Here is a 20,037-nt window from a genome sequence, read left to right on the forward strand (position 1 = left end):
TCCTTGGATGAAAATGAAGAATTTAGATTACCTTAGACCTCCCCTCTCTTAAGAGGGAGTAGGTTTCATCCGCTGTCCGCCGCTCTTGATGAAGAGGATGTTCAGAAGATTGTTACTACACCGCTTCAATTCTACCGCCATAATAATCAAGTAAAGACTGAAGGATTTGTACCGTTAACACGAGTTTGTATGGTCTTCGGGAAGCTGGGAAAGAAAGAAATATGTTCTGTTGCCGAAATCCTCAATAAGATGGGATGTGTTGTGTCACCCCAGATGGGAGGCAGATATTGAAGGATGATAAGTTTGTTTCACAACCCACAAGAAGATTTGGGAGAAGAGGAGAAGTTTTTCTTTTGCAAACCCCTCGGAAAGTCCATTCAGATGATAGCCATCTAGATCTCGCTTCTACCACTACTACTCCACTACTACCCAGAATTCCCATCAAACAGCAATTGGGAGCCCGTGTTCCTCCTGTTTCTGTTGCTATCACTCCTACCGCCGTTATTTTCCCAAATTTTAGCAGATGAAAACCCATTAAATCCCATCTTGGACCGAGAATAAGTGTACCCAAGGTACAGGATAAGGCCTCATTATGGTCAGAAAGGTCAAAGAATAGTAAGAGATTACCTATTGATGTGTTTGGTTCAGACATTAGGGAGCCCACCGGTTCTCAGCATATGGATATCACCAACAAGTCACTTGATCCAAAGATATTTGTATCTAAGAAGATGGTGTGGCGACCTAAGTTTATTGAACCAACACATACGGAGGAGCCCATGAATGAGAATTCCAGGGAAAATTCTCCATGTGATGTGTTACCCACTACAGTTGCCATCGAAAGTGCTACCTGTGATTTGTCGCAGAATAACCCTAAGGTATCTAAAAAGACCCAATTAAACTAAAGTTGGAAAAGCTCAGAAAGGATATTAAGTAGTTTTCTGAAGAGAGAAAAGATGAATTTGATGAAGAAGAAGATTTGATCGATTACATGGATGAAGACTTTGCTGAGATAAATGTTGCGATAAATGTTGCAGAGACTAGAGCATCTTCATCCTTACAAGAGGCACCGATTGAGGAAAGTGCCACTGAAATACTACAAAGGGTAATCCAACAAAAGATGAGCAGATATAATACATGAAAAAGAAAATGGAAGAAATGATGGTTGCTATCATGACCTTACAGAGTCAACCATAGTCCCCAAAAGTAGTACCCGCCGAAGTAAATCAACCGGATGTCGTTCAAATTGATGACAATAAGAGGGAATTCACCTCTGTGAATAAATAAAAACTATATAAGAAAGAATCTATTCAAAATTCAATACCGGGAAAGGATATCAAAAGTATGATAGAACAATAGGTGAAAGAAAATTTGGCGCAATCTAAAGGTGGAACATCAATTCTAAGGGGTAGACCTTACCCTGAAGAATTTGATATCGTATAGTATCACAAAGGTTTCATACCACCTTTGTTCAAGACTTTTGATGGAACAGAGAATCCTCGAGGAGCATGTTACACAATTCCGTGCTAGTTGCTGTAACACAGGAGGGAACGATGCATTACTTTTTCTATAGTTTGTTAGTAGCCTGTCGGGAGTGGCATTTAATTGGTATGCAGAATTACCAAATGGTTTCGTTAAGATGTTTGCAAAATTAGAAAGTCTCTTTATTAAATGGTTTGCTGGAGCTCAACACCATATCACTGTTGGTGATCTGGTGGTTGAGAAACAAAGAACAAATGAGACTTTAGTAGGGTATATTCTACGCTGGAGAAATCTAAGTATGATGTGCTTCAAGAACAACATGCCATTGAGATATTGCTAAAGAGTATTCATGGACCAGTTGCATTTATTCTCAAAGGTTTCAAGATTAAAACTTTCGAGAAATTACTTAGTAAAGCTGGAAGTCTTCAAGAAGAAGCAAAACAACTTGGTCTTATCGAAAAGTCCAAAAAGTCCAAAAAACAAAAATCTATGAAGATCTTCGAGAAGAAATCTGGAACTGTTGCGACTATTGATAAGGGTAAACAACCGCTAAAAATAAAGGTTGAACGATTGTAACAAAACTATGAACCTCCTCAACAATATCGTTCACAGTCATTCCAGCAAAGATCTTACCAGACAAATAATAAACCAATTTGGACTATGGAAGAACGTTTAAATAAGGTATATCCTTTTAAAGATGAGGTAGTTGGCAAAATGTTTTGCAACTTGATTAAGAATTGATTAAGAAGCCGGAGTTCAAACTACCTGAACCTAAGAAGCCTGATGAAGTTGATAAAAAGGATAACCCACATATTGTCCATATCATAGGATGATTGAACATAATTCATACTCTGGAAAATTGTTTTTCTTTTAAGAATTGGTTGGAATACAATCTCAAGAAAGGGAACATAATAATCCCAAAAGAGTATATGAAAGAACCTGGAGAAGGTTCAATCAATACAATTTCGGTTGGGTATACTGTTCCAATCGATCCTTATGCAGTCGATGATGGATGGAACACAGTTTGGATGAAATCTTTTAAGAAGATATTGAATCAAATTCAAAATGCTTTAGTACAAGCTGAAATTCAGAATTCAGAACCTGTTAAACCACAATTGTCAATTACAGTAGAAGAAGATTCAAAGAAGAAGATTGAAGAATTTGTCAAAAAATCGAAGTGTGAAATAAAATTTGATTGTCCGAGATTGGTTTCCACGGATTTGGGGGAGAAATCTCTCAAACCCTTGACTCTGTATGGTGATTTCTTCTTTGCTCCTCCAGGGGCATGTAATACTATGGAATTTGATTTTGGCTATGTTTTGGTTGTTTCTGCCGATGATGCGATTGATGATACTCAACCTAACCCCGATAATAATCCCAATCCTCATAATGATTCTGAATTCGTATAGAATTTAGATACATGTAATGGTAATCTGAGAAAGGATATCGATGATAATGATATTGATTCAGAATCTTATATGCCCGTCTTCAAATTTTACGGATCACCGATTGCAATAGAATTAGAATCTTCAGATTTAGAAGAAGCCTCAGAAGAATCATTTATTCCAGCTCATGTGGAGGTAATACCTGAGTTAATTCAAGATCTAGAAGAGATAACAGAGATAAATTTGAGAAGCGAAAAAGTATTTCCTCCGAGATTGGGTCCAAAAGATAAGTCAAAACAAGTGGTTGTTCAAGATGATCCAATTCCGTTAATTGATGAAGTGCCTGTTCAGAAGGAAGATGGAAAAATATATAATAAGGTGTACTACAATGTAGTCCAAAAGATAAGGTAAAACAAGTGGTTGTTCAAGATGATCCAATTCTATTAATTGATGAAGTGCATGTTCAGAAAAAAGATGGAGAATTAAACAATAAGGTGGATTACGATGTACTAACCCATCTTAGGAAATTACCTGCTAAGTTGAGTATATACGATGCCTTAATCCTATCAAAGGAAATGAGAGACGCTTTAGTAAAAGCTTTACTTGATCCAGAAATCTGTTTAGCTCAACTGGCTAGTACTTGTTTAGATGAGGTTTTTTCATTGGAAGAATAGACAAAAATAACATTTACAAATGATGATCTATTGCTTGGTACTGCTGATCATAACCGTCTGTTGTATATTTCTGTCAACATTGGTAATTTCATGCTCTCCAGAGTATTAGTCGATCCAGGAGCATCCATTAATATAATAAATTTACGAACATTAGTTTATTTGGACATAGATGCAAGACAGTTGATTGCTGACAAAATGGTGTTAAGAGGTTTTAACCAGAAAGGAGAAAGAGCTCTTGGATCAATTATGTTACTGATGAAAATTGGAGAATTAGTAACAACTGCAAAACTTCATATCATTGACTCTAAGACTTTGTTTAATGCTCTCTTGGGCCGACCCTGGATTCATGAAAATAGTTTAGTTCCCTCGTCACTACAACAATGTATAAATTATTGCCTGGAAGGACAAGAATATTGTATAAAAGGAGATTTATAACCATTTTCAATTCATGAAGTAGGTATTCATGAAGATGCCACTTACTATACTCCTTTGAAAAGGATTGTTCTATCTTCTGATATTGTTGCAAGTAAAATGAAAAATCTAGAAGGTACACAAAGGTGAGATCATTCAGTAACGATTCAACGATCTTTTATCACTCCTTTACAACAAGAGGGTGAGAGTTTCTCTAGAACTCGTATCCGAGGTCGAGGCCGGGGACGAGTTTGTGGAAGGAACGATAGGATTGTTGAACAAAAGAATTCAATTATCAGTATACCGGGGACGAGTTTGTGGAAGGAACGGTAGGATTGTTGAACAAAAGAATTCAATTATCAGTATTGATTTAGAAGATAGTTTGGAAGATGAGAAAGTCAAGAAGGATGCTATGTCGGTTAACCAGAAGAAACCTCAATTCCAAATCAATCTAGAAGATGAAGAAAAATGTGAGTATGACTCAATTTATGATCAGATTAATCACTATGTACAAACTATGGCCCTCACCCCGATTTCTACTCATAAAATTGAGGGTCAAACAGTCAAAGAAGTACATAGTGTAGGTATGAAATCAATTAAGTTTCATCATGGTTCTTCATCCTCTAGTTCTGGAATCAATGTGGAACTAAAAGATAATATTTCTTCCGAATTAATGGAATTACCTGTTGATTGGTACTAGCCTTGTGTTTAAAATCTTGCTCAAGGAGGTATGGTTCCTAAGCAATGGTCAAGAGCTAAATCATAATGTTTTGAAAAGCTTTGGAATAATGATAATCAAACATTCAAGTCTAAACAAGGTCTTGGGTTTGGCACAGTAGGACCTCTTGATGATATAGAGTTTTGTTTAGTTTTTACTAATGAGTATGACAAAAGTTGTTTCGAAGCTTTGGAGAATTCTGAGTATCCTGCAATTGAGAATGCCCCACCAGAATTCAAAGAAGAGATCAAGTCGACAATAGATGTGTTACAAGAAATTAACCTAGGCACCGAAAAGGAACCGAGGCCATATTTTATTAGCTCTCTACTTGGTGAAAAAGAATTTATAAATATGATTAAGTTTTTGACAGAATTTAGAGATTGTTTCTCTTGGAGTTACTAGGAAATGCAAGGATTGGCACCAGAGGTCGCAGTACATAAATTGGGCCTAGGTCCTACTGCAATTCTAGTTAAGCAAGCTCCGAGAAGAATGCGTCTTGATATTGAACAACAAGTTATAAATGAAGTTAAGAAACTGATAGATGCTAAATTTGTACAGGAAAAATAAATCCCTCACATGGCTGGCTAGTATAGTACCAGTTAAGATAAAATATGGGCAAATTTGGATCTGCGTAGACTTTAGAGATTTAAATAAAGCATGCCCAAAAGATGAGTTCCCTCTTCCAATTCTAGAATTGATGGTGGATATTTTGTCGTCTCATGAAATTTTCTCCTTTATGGATGGAGCATCTGATACAATCAAATAAAAATGGATCCAAAAGGTAAAAAATTCACAGCTTTCCGAACGCTAATTGGAGTTTTTTGCTATACAGTAATGCCTTTCAGATTGAAGAATGCTGGTGAAACATATCAGCGAGCAATGACAAGAATTTTTTATGACCTCATTCACAATCAAGTGGAGTATTATGTAATTGATTTGGTTATCAAGAGTAAATAGAAAAAAAGATCATTTGTACGATTTGAGAATTTTTTTGAGCGGCTACGACAATTTAACCTTAAGTTGAATCCCCTAAAGTGACTTCTGGGAAATTTTTAGGGTTTGTTGTTCACCACTGCAAGATTAAGATTGACCCGGGTAAGATTAAAGTTATCTTTGAAATGCCACCCCTAAAAAAATTAAAGCAATTACGATCCTTTCAAGGGAGGCTGGCCGCCACCCCCAAAAAATTTAAAGCAATTACGATCCTTTCAAGGGAGGCTGGCCTATTTAAGACGCTTTATCTCTAACTTGTCAGGTAAGTGTTAACCATTTTTCGTGTTGTAACCATTTTTTGTGTTGACTAAAAATGATAGAAAGTTTACCTGGGATGATAAATGTTAACGTGTTTTTGAGAGCATTAAGCAATACCTAACGACACCTCTTATTTTGGCAGCACCCATTTCAGGCAGGCCTTTAATACTTTATACCAAGGCTTTGGATGACTCCATCGGAGCCTTGCTAGCTCGTCTGAGATTTGCTAGCCCAAGTCAATGATGAGGGTAAAGAAAACACTCTTTTTTATTTAAGCCGTAGTTTAATACCAGCGGAAGTAAAGTATCCTCCAATAGAGAAACATTTTTTGGCCTTAATCTTTGCGGTCCAGAAATTTCGACACTACATGCTTTCTCACAAAGTCAACCTTATTTCAAAGTTTAATCCATTGCAATATTTAATGACCCGACCGATGCTTTTCGATAGGTTAGCGAGGTAGGCCATGGTACTGTTGCAATTTGATATAACTTTTGTTCCACTTCAAGCTGTGAAAGGGCAGATTTTAGAAGATTTCTTCGCAGGGCACCAGTTACCAGTCGATTCTCCTCTCAATGATGATTTACTGGATGAACAGATAATGAATTTAAAAAAATTATAAGACTCGATGTTGGGAATTATATTTTGATGGGGCTTCTTCAGCACAAAAAGATAAGGAATTGCAAACAATAATACCTGGTAAAGCTGGAATTGGGCTTTCTTCCTTAAACCAGCACTATCTTCATTACACCAGAACGAGGAATGTTAAGGTATTCTTACCATCAAACAGAACCATGTACAAAAATGAGGCAGAATATGAAGCACTGATAACAGGGTTACAATTGGCAATATTAATGGGTGTAAATGACTTTAATATCTATGGAGAATCGTAGTTGATTATTCAACAGGTTGCTGGACAATATAAAATTTTGAAACCCAAATTGGAGCAATATCACCGTTATACAATATTATAAAATGAAGTTATTGGAACAAATTCCAAATGTGATGATATACAAAATCCCAAGAGGAGATAATACTCTTACAGATGCTTTAGCCAAAGTCGCCAAGGAATTTGCATGTCCACAGGAAAGTTCAATCGGAATAACCGTTCAAGGACTTCAATTTTTATCTCAAATAGATATTGATAGTTTGGATGAACTAGGTAAAGAAGAAACAGTAATGGCAACTACAAAATATGCAGAATATTTGCAAACAGGAAAGTTACCTGATGATAAATCAGTGGCACATCAAATAAAGAAAAGAGCTTTGTCGTATGCTTTAATAGATAATGTTCTTTACCAAAGATCTTTTGATCAAATGTGGTTGAGAAGTATGAACAGTTCAGAAGCTCAAGAAATTGTTAAAGAAGAACATTCATGACTTTGTGGCGCTCATCAGTCAGATCCTAAGATGAAAATGAAAATCAAGAGGCTAGGATATTACTGGCCTGCGATGATGACCGACTGTATGAAGGTTGCTAAAAGTTGTCATCAATGTCAAATACACAGAGTGGTCATGCACCAACCCCCGAATGTGTTGCACCCAACAATAGTGTCATGGTCGTTTGAATGTTGGGGTACATATATAGTGGGTCCTATAGACCCTCCATCTTCGAAGGGACATCGATTCATACTTGCTGCAACTGATTATTTTTTGAAATGGGCAGAGGTAATACCTCTTCGGGAAGTGAAAGCACACCATGTTCTGCAGTTCTTCAAAATTTAAGTTGTTTATCGCTTTGGAGTACCATGCAAAATCATATTAGATAATGGGTCTGCGTTCAAAAATATAAAAATCAATAACTTCGTCAGAAGACACAAAATAGATTGGCATTATTCTACACTTTATTACCTGAAGGCTAACGGATTGGCCGAGGCTTTTAAGAAGACTCTCGTCCAAATTATAAAGAAAACATTGGACGAAAACAAATGAAATTGGCACGAGCAGTTATTAGAAGCCTTATGGGCCTACAGGACTACGTTCAGAACTCCAACTCAGTCTACACCTTACGCTCTTGTGTATAGGTCCGAGACTGTGTAACCTTTAGAAGTTTAACTTCCATCTCTCAGATTTGTCGTCGCCAAAAAAAAAATACCATAGAAGAGAACACTAGATTACGATTAGAAGAATTAGAAAGTTTGAAAGGGAAACGGTTGATAGCACAACAAAATCTGGAATTATATCACGCTAGAGTGATTCAAGCACATGATAAGTTGGTCTGCCTTAGGACTTTCAAAGTCGGTGACTTGGTTCTTGTCCTTAGAAAACCTATTCTTGCACATCACAAAATAGGAGGTAAATTTGAACCAACCTGGGAGGGCCATTTGTCGTCGAGAAGGTCTCTGGAGTCGCTTATCAATTAATAGAATGTCAAGGAGAACGACCTATGCTTCAAGTCAATGGACGATATCTGAAAAAGTACTACACGTCATGATGTTTCGAAAGAACAAACTTTAGAAATAGAGTCTTGTTCTTAGAAGCACTGATGTTTTAGTTGTAACTGGATCCAAACCTAAAATTGTAACAAAATGTACTTGAATATATAAAAAAACAATTTTGCAATAAATTCTGTCTGTATAATTCTAGGTATATAACACGATACTCTTTTCTCGCTCACACACCCTGAATCTTGAAGATAAACCTAATATATATATATATATGTGTATATATACATGAATGTAAATTAAATATGTACATAATAAAATATACTATGTAATATATATATATATATATATACATGTAAATAATTGATAAATTCATATTGTTCTTCCTTGAGCCCGGTCTGACATACTGATTGTTTTCCTATTTTGGTGCAAGAAAATGTCAGGAGGAAGGCTGATTTTCACTTTCAAAAATCGCATGGGATTTGCCCTTGACAAAGAGAAATTCAAAGAAGGAGGAGTGATTGAATTTGATCTCAACTTTGACCAGGTTGAACTAGATTATGAGACTTTGGCCTTAACTGTAGTTAATAAAGAAGAGTTTTGTGGGCAAAAGCCTAGATTAAGATTTAGAAATAAGAATCAATTCACTGTCGCAAAGAAGAGAAAATTTGAAAAAGTTGATGAAGTGGAGTCGAGCAACGCTGCAATTAATCGAATCAAATCAATGGTAATGACTTCAAAGGGCGAGCTTGTTGGTGCTACCCCTACCAACGATCAGCCGGAAGGTAAAACAACACTCACTCGCACGCAGAAAAGAAATCGGAATTGCCGTATCCATAAGATGCTGGAAAAACTGAAAGAACAAGGGAAGGACAAAGATATTATTGCTCAGATGGCGATCAAATTAAAAGGGGAAGCCCTTAAAAGGGAAAGCCCGAGATCAGCCAGTCAAAACGCCACCTCAACCCATGAAAGTTGAAGAAGGGGTGATTTTCAAAGAAGAAGAGATTGATGAAAGAATCATGGAAGTTGAACCTAATATTCCCCAATTTGTGAATAGAACGCGTCCTTTACAGATCATTCCAAAGCATGAAATGGAGAAATATGAAAAGGTGAGAAAACAAAATGTTGAGCACTTCCAAAGGCTTCATGGAAAGTATGTTAATATACTTGAAGGATTGGAACTACATACCAATGTATTCACTAGTAGTGAGCAGGATGATATTGTGGAACTTGTCTTTTTAGAAAGAGAAATGGGTCGAGCTGGTCAGTTAAGAAGAAGAACATATTCCGAGCCCAGAAAGTGGAAACGTGGTAAAGGAAGGTTTACAATACAATATGGCTGTTGTTATAATTTTGCTCAGGACAAGGAAGGAAATCTGCCTAGAATAATTTGCCACAACAAATTTGACCCTTTACCTTCATTTATAAAAAGGATGATCAAACGATTGGTAACTTTGCGCATCTTACCGGCAGATAGTATTCCCAATAGCTGCATAGTTAATATCTATGAGGTTGGTGAATGTATTCCTCCACACGTTGATCATCACGATTTTACAAGACCATTTTGTATAGTCTCATTTATCAACAAATGCAATATTATGTTTGAAACATAAATCCAGATTGTCGGTGATGGAGAATTCAGAGGTTCTATAGAGATCCCTTTACCTGTGAGATCAATTTTGATTCTAAAAGGCAACGTCGTTGATATAGCTAAACACTGCATCCCTGGAGTGCCATGTACAAGAGTTTCCATAACTCTCAGGAGGATGAATGAAGATAAGGTGCCATTTCATTTGAGTCCTGATCCCGAGTTAGAGAATTTACAACCTTATGAGCTATAAGCTTTTGAAAGGCAACACACCTCAGTACATGTTTAGGAAAGGTAGTGTTTTTCTTTTCTGATGATATGTTAGAAGGTGAGGCTCACCATTTCAACATAGATACTGACAGTAGATCACCGATTGAATGATATACAGATTTGATTTAGTGATATATGTCTAAGTATCGATGTATGACAGAATATTAGAATATATGGATCATTCATATGGTTCCGAATGATATTTTGATTATGTCTTCTCGAATGGAATCAAATAGTATTACATTTGGTATCATATTGCACTCCTGGCATAAATGTTTAATGAAAATGTGTTGGAATTTCTTCTCACAATTGTGAATGTAAATTGGGACCCTCTTTTGCCATATCTTGGGGTAGCTCTAGTTCAGTGTTATCATGGGCCCTAGTCCTTGGCAACTCAGAAGCACTAACAGCATAGTCAGCAGTAGTTGGCAGCTCAGTGTCATGTGATTCAAATTCCTCAGGATGAGGTCTGAGAATCTTCTTTCTGAGGTTGGGATGAAGTCTAAAGCATTTCTCATCAGTGTGGCCAAACATATTGTAATGATGGCAACAGTAGGGTCTTTGTTCAGCTATGATTTTCTGCCAATATCCCCTATGCTCAGTGCCTAACCAAATTTCCTCCATAGCTGGTAGAGTAATATTTCTTTCAAATCAAAATTCTCTTTCAACTAGAATTCTGGCTACAGAAGGTCTGGATAAGTTGAAAGTGGGGGCATCCAATTTCAAAAGTCTTTCCAAAGCTTTGCCAATGTTGAGGAGGACTTTGTGGTTGAAAAAATGTAGTTTAAGTCCAAGTAACTTAAACCAAATAGGGACAATGGGAAGTTATTTGTTGGGATCAAAATCAGGTGTCCACTTTAAAAGCTTCATTGAGATTCCTTCAATAGTATGGACTGTTTTGAGAATATTCTAGCATAGTCTTCTTCCCATGTTAGGTTGACAAGTTTTGAGAGATTAATAAGTATGTGCCTACCATCAAGTAGGCCTACTTTCCAGGCCCCTTTGAATTTCAGTCCATCAAAATATCTTCTCACAGATTCCATCTTGGGATGGCCAAGTTGAAATTTACCAATTAAGGTGAATTTTTAACATTCAGTAAGACCATTTAGGTCCTCTTCAGTAAAGTATATAGCCAATTTCCGAAGCCAATTTCTCATTTTTCTTACATATGTGTTTGAAGAGAGGGTCATTACCCTCATGATATTCTTGAGGAAAAACCAAATCATCAGGATTCTGAACTTTCTCCTGACCTTTCCCATTAATGTCAGCAAAATTAGCCTTGGGCCACTGGATATTGGTGGCAATATCAATTGGAGTTGGGTCAGACATCACTGAAAAAGCCTTATCAGAGATAAAGCTGACCCAAAGTTGTCAACTGCCAGTGAAATCCAAAAGAGACCATCCACACAGCAGGTAGGAGATTCCAAGCAATCAGCCAAACAAAAACAGCAAGAAAATAGTGAGGCTAAGCAATGGGACAGTAAAGAAAAACCTTATCAGAGATAGAGTTGACCCTGAGTTGTCAACTACCAGAGAAAAACCAAAAGCAAATCCAACCCCACAGTAGGTAGAAGATAAACAAAACAACAAAAACAGTGGGCTAATCAGTGGAACAGTAGAAATTTGAAAAATCCAAAACCCAAGAAGATGTAAAAGCTTAGAGAATAGTAGAACTTGCAAGATTCAGTGATGAGAGGAAAGAAATCCGGCTGAAAGTAATGGGACAGCAAAGATTAGGCCATCTACAGCAGCATTTCATTCTTCTGAAACCCTAGCAGAGCTACAGATGAACCAGCCGCCACCCATGGTATATTACTTTTCATATATAATTGTATTGTGTCAACTACGTGCAATTGTATTCTTTACCCTCTTTCAATTGCATAAAGAACATTGACTTATTCAGAGTTTGGTCCCTAATTCTATGATTAGGTTGGGAGGATACCGACACTCACTCCAGAGCTCCCACTTCTCTGATGCTTGAGGGCTAACAACCTCACACAAATTTCCAATCAACTAGACCAAATTAGAGATTTTAATCTGTCACCTTAAAATCTCTAATTCTGCATCCAACAAAGTATATTTCTATATTTATTTGCACTCAACCCTGTGGATAACAATTGAATTCATGCAATTGAATGTGATTCTCACCATGTTTTAGAAATCATAGCCCTTATGGATCATATGTTTCTCAACACATTTTAACATTTCAATTGGCTAGATCGAAAGTAAATGAAGATCGGAGTTCAAATCATCACAAAGTATTGGCATTTAAAACTCTATTAAATAAAATAAATTCTTCATAAAACCATAACTCAGACTAGAGAAAAGGATAAAGAAGACTTCTCAGAATTTATGGGAAAGAAACAAGAAAACATAGATTTTATATATTAAAATAAGTCTACAAAATAAACAAAAAAAGACACAACTTATCTCACAACCCTTATAAAGCAAATCCCTAGAAGTTCTCTTTAAGTGCTTTCCTTCTTTACAATCACTTTCAAGATGAAATCTCTCACTTTCCCTCTCCTCTAACAACCCTTGAAGAAAATCTCTAATTCATTTACTCTCACTATTACTCGCCTCTCACTCTTCTCCACCCAACTCTCTACCTCACGTCACCACCACTTAACCCTAGACTCCCCCTCTTTTATTAGTGGTTGCCTTCCTCCAAAAGACTTCAAAATTCCCTCCAAATTTTTTTCCAAAAGTGAGACCTTTAGAATCCCAAAAGTCACGTCCATGCATTCAAGAGAAATTCCCTTCACTAAAGAGCTTTCCAAAGTGTCTAGATGCATTGAATTACCCTATGCGACATTTGAAACACGTGGAGGCTTCAAATCAGCTCAAAATTCATCTTGACCTGCCTTCATTCATCAAATGTCTTATCTGGTGCCTGGGGCGCTAATTGTTGTGCTTCAGGTGCCAAGATACTTCAGTTTGGAATGTTCTGGATTATGGTGCTTAAGGCGCCAATATTGGCACTTCAGGTGTTACCTCTCTGTATAATGGTGCTTCAGGCACCGAGTTTGGTGCTTCAGGTTCTAGTTCTCTGTAAAGTGGCGCTTTAGCCACCAATTCTGGCGACTCAAGTGCTAGAATCACAAAGTTTGCTATTTTGGCTCCAAATTGCCTCATTTTTGCTACTTTTGCTCCAAATGTCTAAAATTGATATACTTGCAAAAAAAAAATATGAAAATGCCCTTCTTTATAGCACAATATCAACAAAAATAAGTATAAAATATATACTTAAAATAACAAATTATTTTGGTGTATCAAAATGTAACAGAAAATCTACAAGTTTAGTGTATTAGAATGTCTGTTATGTATTGCACTTTAAAGAAGTAATGAAAAGGTATAGTCACCCAACTAAACCTGGATGCAAGAGGCGGGAATACTTTTTTAGTTGTAGTGTAGTGTAGAGTATACCCGCGGGTGACCCGAGTTTGTTCCCCAACATCTACACCAAAAACTTGATTTGGGAGTTTATTGTGTGTTGCTTTTGTAAATATTTTTTAATTTTATAAAACTCCTACGATAGTATTAATAATAAATATGTGATTCAATCCCAGTAAAAAGAACTTTAGTAAAAATAATTTTACCTTTAAAAATCTTTAAATTGCCAAACCCGTAAAAATAACACAAGTATACGTATCTCTCAAGAATAAAGGGCTCTAATGGAGTCCTAAGTATCAATCCCACAGGGAAGTTTGAAATGCTTAAGACTATATTCTTATGACTATAATGAAAAACACAATTCAAACTTCAAAACTTAAATATAAACTTCAAATTTAAAGTAATTCAGTGTATACTAAATAAAATGAAGTTAAAAGAACTTAAGTAACTGAACTATTTGCTAAAATTCAAAAGTAAACTTATCAAAACTAAACAAAGTTTCTATGATGAAGAGTTCAAATTTAAGGAAGCATCATTTCCCTTGAAAATTAGTATATGGATGGTGAAGAAATTAAAACCATTTGAAAAAATATTTATATAATTGTATTGTGCCAAATGCGATCCTACTCTTTACCCTCTTTAAAGTGCATAAAAAACATCGACTAATCCAGAGTTTGGTCCCTAACTCCGTGGTTAGGTTGGGAGGACATCGGCTCTCACTCCATAGCTCCAACTTCTCCCTTATCTAAGGGCTAACAATCTCACCATAGTTTCCAATCAACTAGACCAAATTGGGGATTTTTATCTATCACCTTAAAATCTCCAATTTTGCATCCAACAAAATATATTTTCCTATTTGTTTGCACTCAACCCCATGGATGACATTCTCATTCATGGAATTTAATGTGATTCTCACCATGTTGTAGAAATCATAGCCCTTTCGGATCATATGTTTCTCAACACAATTTAACATTTCAATTGGCTAGATTAAAATGTAAATGAAGATCAAAGTTCAAATCCTCACAAATTATTGAAATTTAAAACTATCTAAAACAAAATCAATTCCTCACAAAATCTTATTTCATATTAGGGAGAAGGATAGAGAAGACTACTGTGAATTCAAGAGAAGGAAACGACAGAACATGAATTTCATATATAAAAATAAGTTTACAAAACCAAGAAATAAAATCCACAGCTTATCTCACAATCCTTCCCAAGTATATCCATTAAGCACTTTCCCTCTTTACAAGCACTCTCAATTCTCTCTTGGAAATGTAATGAAAAAAAAATTTCTCACTTTCTCTCTCCTCGTACAACCCTTGAAGAAAAGAAAACCTCCAAGTACTTCACTCTCTCTCTTACTCACCTCTCTCTCTTCTCCACCAAAATCTCTACCTCACACCACCACCTTCAACCCTAGACTCCCCTTTCTTTTATTAGTTGCTGCCTCCCTCAAAAAAATTTCAAAATTCGCTCCATAATTCTCTCTAAAAGTCACAAATTTTAAATCCCAAAAGACATGTCCATTCATTTAAGAGACATATCCCTTCATTAAAGAGCCTTACAAAGGGTCTAAATGCATTGAATCATTCTATAGGGCGTTGAAAAATTTGGAGCCTTCAAAATCCACTCAAAATTTTTCCCGAAGTACCTTAATTCACCAACTATCATATCTAGCACCTCAGGCGCTGATTCTGGCGCTTCATGCGTCATGCTACTTAAGTCCGTGTTGTTCTGGGTTCTGGCACTTCAGGAGCCGATTATGGCGCTTCAGGCACCGCCTCTCTGTATAATTGCACTTTAGATGCCATTTCTGGTGCTTCATGCTCCAAGTCTGGTGCTTCAGGTCCCAAGTCTTGTGCTTCAAGCGCCAGCTCTCTATAAAGTGGCGCTTCACGTGCCAGAATCACAAAATTTGTTATTTTGGCTCCTACTTTCCTTTTTTTTGCTACTTTTCAAAAAATGCCTAAAATTTATTTACCTGCAACAAAAATATAAAAATATCTTTCTTTAAAATGCAATATCAACAAAAAATAAGCATAAAATGTATACTTAAAATAACACATTATTTTGGTGTATCAGTATTGATCTATAATGTTGGAATAAATTGTGTTGATTTAATCCTTATACTTCATTTACTTTTTGATTTTTCCAATTAAGATGTTAATATTTTTTTAAGAACATGTAAGATATGTGATGGTATTGTCTCAGTAACCTAATTGTAGAATCACATGACCTTGTATGGATGAAAATGTAATTTATATGGTTGAGAGCAAATAAATTGGGAGATAAACTCTAAACAGTTTAGAATTAGAGGAATTTAGAGTGATAGACTAAAGCCTCAATTCAGTATTTTATTTTAGGTTTCAATACGCGAGGTTAGTCCCTAGGTGGAGGGAGAAGAGATAACTCTAAAGTGACAGCTAGTATCTTTCCTACCTAGCCCATCTTCAAGACTATTCAAACTTTATATTAGCCAATATTCTTTATAGAATCTCTAGTAAGGGTAAAAAATAATATCGCTCCTATTAGGCACAACACAATTTAAATATTTCAATAATAGAACTCCTATACTTGTTACTGATTCATGATAAGGAAAAGATATTTTATTTGTTTTGCTTTAATCTTACAAAAATTTAGGTAAATTTAGTTAGTTGTTTACTTTATTTTCAATTATAAAAAAGAATTGAAAAGAATAATTTTTTCATTCCTACCATAATATCTATAGTTTGAGTAATACTCTTCTTCAAAGTAGGATATGTTGTCTAATTTTTTCTTAAAAGTTTGTAGTTCTCCCCGCGGGTTTGATATTTTAGAGTTTAATCAAAAAGTCTTACATTACTTGATAGCGATATGTATACTTACGCAGTATTCTAATATTTAAATATAATAGTTTCACTCTTAGTTACTTTGGAAGCAAGTTTTTGGCAACGTTCTAAAGAAGAAACATAAAATAAAGAGATGTGAGAACTAATCATACATACATTATAATACTATTGTACCAGAAATTGGAATCATTGATCAAGTTGCTGCCCTCCTAGAATTACTAGATAGGGTAACTCCTCTAAGCATGTTTAACCTTTTGATATGGAGTATCCATGGAATTTCATATTCCTCCTCTCTTGATAGATTAAAATACATAATTAGGATCCATAAATTAGGGTTTTTTTCTATTTTGGAGTCACTCGTTACCTCAAACAAAAAATAGATTCTGAATATTTTTTAGAACTTTAATTTTGCCTCTAATGTTAATAATAAAATTTGGTTATTTTGGAGAAAGATGATTTTTCTACAGTTGGTGATTGATTATCCTCAATTTCTTCATCTTCACTTTAAAATGGAGTTATTTAAAGATTCGATTGCTTCTGCTTATGCTATGCTGATAAGTCGATGCTATGAAATCAATTAATTGTGTCGAGTTCTATCTTGAAAGAACAATGAATTGAGGGAGGTGATTTTAACATGATTACACGCATCTCTAAAAAATAAGGAAGTAGATTTATTAACCCATAATTAATGTCAGGTTTTAATGAATCAATTTTTGAAGGTGATTTGTACGATCATAGTGTTATTTGTTCGATGTTCACTTAGAAGAGAGGCTAGATATTCATTTCTCCGCATTCCATCATTTGCCTAGAATGGGTTCTGATCGTAGACCACTTCTCCTTAAAATATCATTCCTAGAAACTTACTTTCTCTCCTTTTAAATATCTCTATACTTGTTCTAACAGAAATAACATTTTAAATTTGGTGAGTAGGGGCTGAAGAACAACTAAGGTGGGTAGGGCTTGGTTTATACTGTGGAAGCTTTATAATAACACCGCTAAAGCTTCTAGAATATGAAACTTGAAAACTTTTAGTGATCACCATAAAAAATTCATTATTTTTTATGCTAAAGAGCGTTAGTTAAGGAATTTTAACATTGTTGATATATGGTAAGTTAAGATCTGATCACTATTCACTAGAAGTTGTTGATAACAATTAAATGGGAGGATGACTTCCTTAAGAAAAAAGTTGGGAAGATACATTTCATGGAGGGGGATAGGAACTCTCATTACTTTCATTCTTGTATCAAAAAAAAAAGAAGAATCATAATGTTAAGGGTAACTGGTTAACTAAGTAGGAGGATATATGCAACATCGGGGTTAGCTACTTTGAGATGATGTTTAACAGTGTGGGTTTTCAAACTCCTATTAATCCGGCTTTTTGGAAGACCAAAAATCTTTCATAAATAACCTTGCTTTGACTAATAATCCTTGTAAAAAATAAATATGAAAGGTTTTATGTTCTATTGATGGTAATAAAATTGCATACCCAAACGACTTTGATGCAAATTTCTATAAGAAATGTTGGCATATGGTTAAAATGATGTTATTTGAGCCATACATAGTTTGTTTCAGCGATGAAGATCCTTACCCCTACTTTTCTATTATGATAGCCTAAAATAAAAGAGAGGAATTGTTGGGAACATTTTGACCCATTTTTCTAATGACTGTTACGTCCAAAATCATTCGCAACATCATTGTGGCTAGACTCCAAGTTCATCTCCCCACTCATACATCTATGAATCAATCGACTTTCACTAAAGGTGGAGGTATCACTAATAAGGTGATCCACTCTCTCCTACTATTTCTATTCTAGGCTTTGATTGTTTTTTCCCTTTTGGTTAATTCATTGTAGAGTAACCATCCTAGAACTCACTACCACCAAATATCAAAATACTTATTAGTCACCTTGCATATGTTGTGATGTCATCATTTACACTATTACATAAAAAATTGTTGTTAGCAAGATTTACAAATTGTTTTTGGTTATTTAGGTGGTTTCTAGTATTGTGTTTAATATTGGTAAATGCCAACTTTTCTTGGGTAAACATGTGAATAGATAGTTGAGTCACTAGTTGAATAAGTATACTTAGTTTGCTATGACTAAATTACCTGTAAAATATCTTGGCATTAACTCGCTAAAGGAGAGGAGGAAGCTAACACAATTTGTTGAAGTTATGAGAAAAATTAAAAAGAAATGTTTTTATTGGACAAATTTTTCTCTTTCTTTTGGGTATGTGTCGGCACTAAAAAGTTGAGTAGTTGCCCGTTGGAAGCTGTCGGCCGCCGAAATCAAAATCCCGCCGCCCGCTTCAAAAGGATGTTTAATTTACATATGTATATATAGTTTCGAAAAAATATGAAATCAAAATGACCCCATATTTTTCATAGATTAAATGAAAGAGCGCTATACCTCAAATCCTATATTTATCCCGAAAGATAAACACAAGACTTGAGGATGAGGCTCGATGAAATAAACCAAGAAATATATGACATCCATTTGCACTGCAAAACCATTTTATTTGCCGAAAATTTCTCCTATTTAATATAAAGGATTAAATAAGGTTTATATTAAGCTGGGTTGGGACAAGCTTCCTATAAGGGTGCCCCTCTATAGTTAATTACATCCTAAATGACCGAAGTCATCTAAGAAGACTCTTAATAAAAATTAGAAAATATTATCTTCAAGGATTTTAAAAGGATAGGACTTTTGATTACGGCTTTTCAATGTGATATGAGAAAGAGGTGTGAAATGAGAATGGCTCAAATTTGGAACATTTTTTGTAGAATCCAGAGGAAGGAAAACTAGGGGATGTCATAGATCCGGGTGAGAACCTCGGTGACTTCCCAAGCTATCCTAACGTTTGGCTTTAGTTTAGAGGAGAAATATCTAAGTATTTCTTCTTGCAAATTTTATTTATTTAGGGCTTACATTCATGTGAAACGATCATACAAATAGCCTAGAAGATGTGAAGATTTAAGTCATGACGAACAACAACCTCAAAAAGCTAAAACGAGTTAGGGCTTATATCGTATAGCAGAGTTGTAAAAAGGTCTAAAGATGAGGTGAGGATTTATATTGCACAAGCAAACAACCTTGAAATCCTATGGCTTGTTGTTTAATTCTGAAGAAAGTTATGATGTTGTAGGTAATTATCGTAGAATGCTACCCACAGGAAAGCTCCGAGCTCCTCGTCGTGATGACTATAAGTTTTCTAGTGTGTATGGTCATGATGTCAAATTAGGTGGCCCTATGGTTGTAGTTCGTTAAAAAATTTAAGGGGGCATGTTAAAGTTGATTAAAGCGACACCAGTTAGGATCCTACGAGTTCCCTCATTCTGGTACCACTATTTTCTGTTGGATTCACTTAGTACAAATGAAATTACTAAACCAAACATAATGAGTTCCATACTTTCATTTAGACCGTAGGAAGTGACCAAAAGAAAATATGTTGAGATTTTCATACCTATTTTATACTATTTTTAATGATATTGTACTTTAAAGAAAGGTATTTTTGATGTTTTGCTGTAGGAATGATGAATTAGGGTCATTGGAGCAAAAAGAAACAAAAAGGAGCAAATTTGGAGCAAAAGGACCAAAATGTGAAGATTTGAAGTAGGTCGCCGACGGCGCCCTCGACCCCGCCGCTGGCGCCCTT

General features: G+C 35.4%; 1 protein-coding gene across 1 annotated transcript; it reads left to right on the top strand.

Annotated features, from left to right (window-relative positions):
- The first annotated feature begins 9,321 nt into the window (after positions 1 to 9,321).
- Positions 9,322 to 13,228, top strand: LOC110038211. Its single transcript, XM_020742981.1, has 3 exons — positions 9,322 to 9,813; positions 9,922 to 10,039; positions 13,080 to 13,228. The coding sequence occupies exons 1-3, from the start codon at positions 9,322 to 9,324 to the stop codon at positions 13,226 to 13,228; spliced, it is 759 nt and encodes a 252-aa protein (XP_020598640.1).
- Positions 13,229 to 20,037: the final 6,809 nt, after the last annotated feature.

The sequence above is a fragment of the Phalaenopsis equestris genome, unplaced genomic scaffold (assembly GCF_001263595.1).
Source record: "Phalaenopsis equestris unplaced genomic scaffold, ASM126359v1 Scaffold232186, whole genome shotgun sequence".
Lineage (NCBI taxonomy): Eukaryota > Viridiplantae > Streptophyta > Magnoliopsida > Asparagales > Orchidaceae > Phalaenopsis > Phalaenopsis equestris.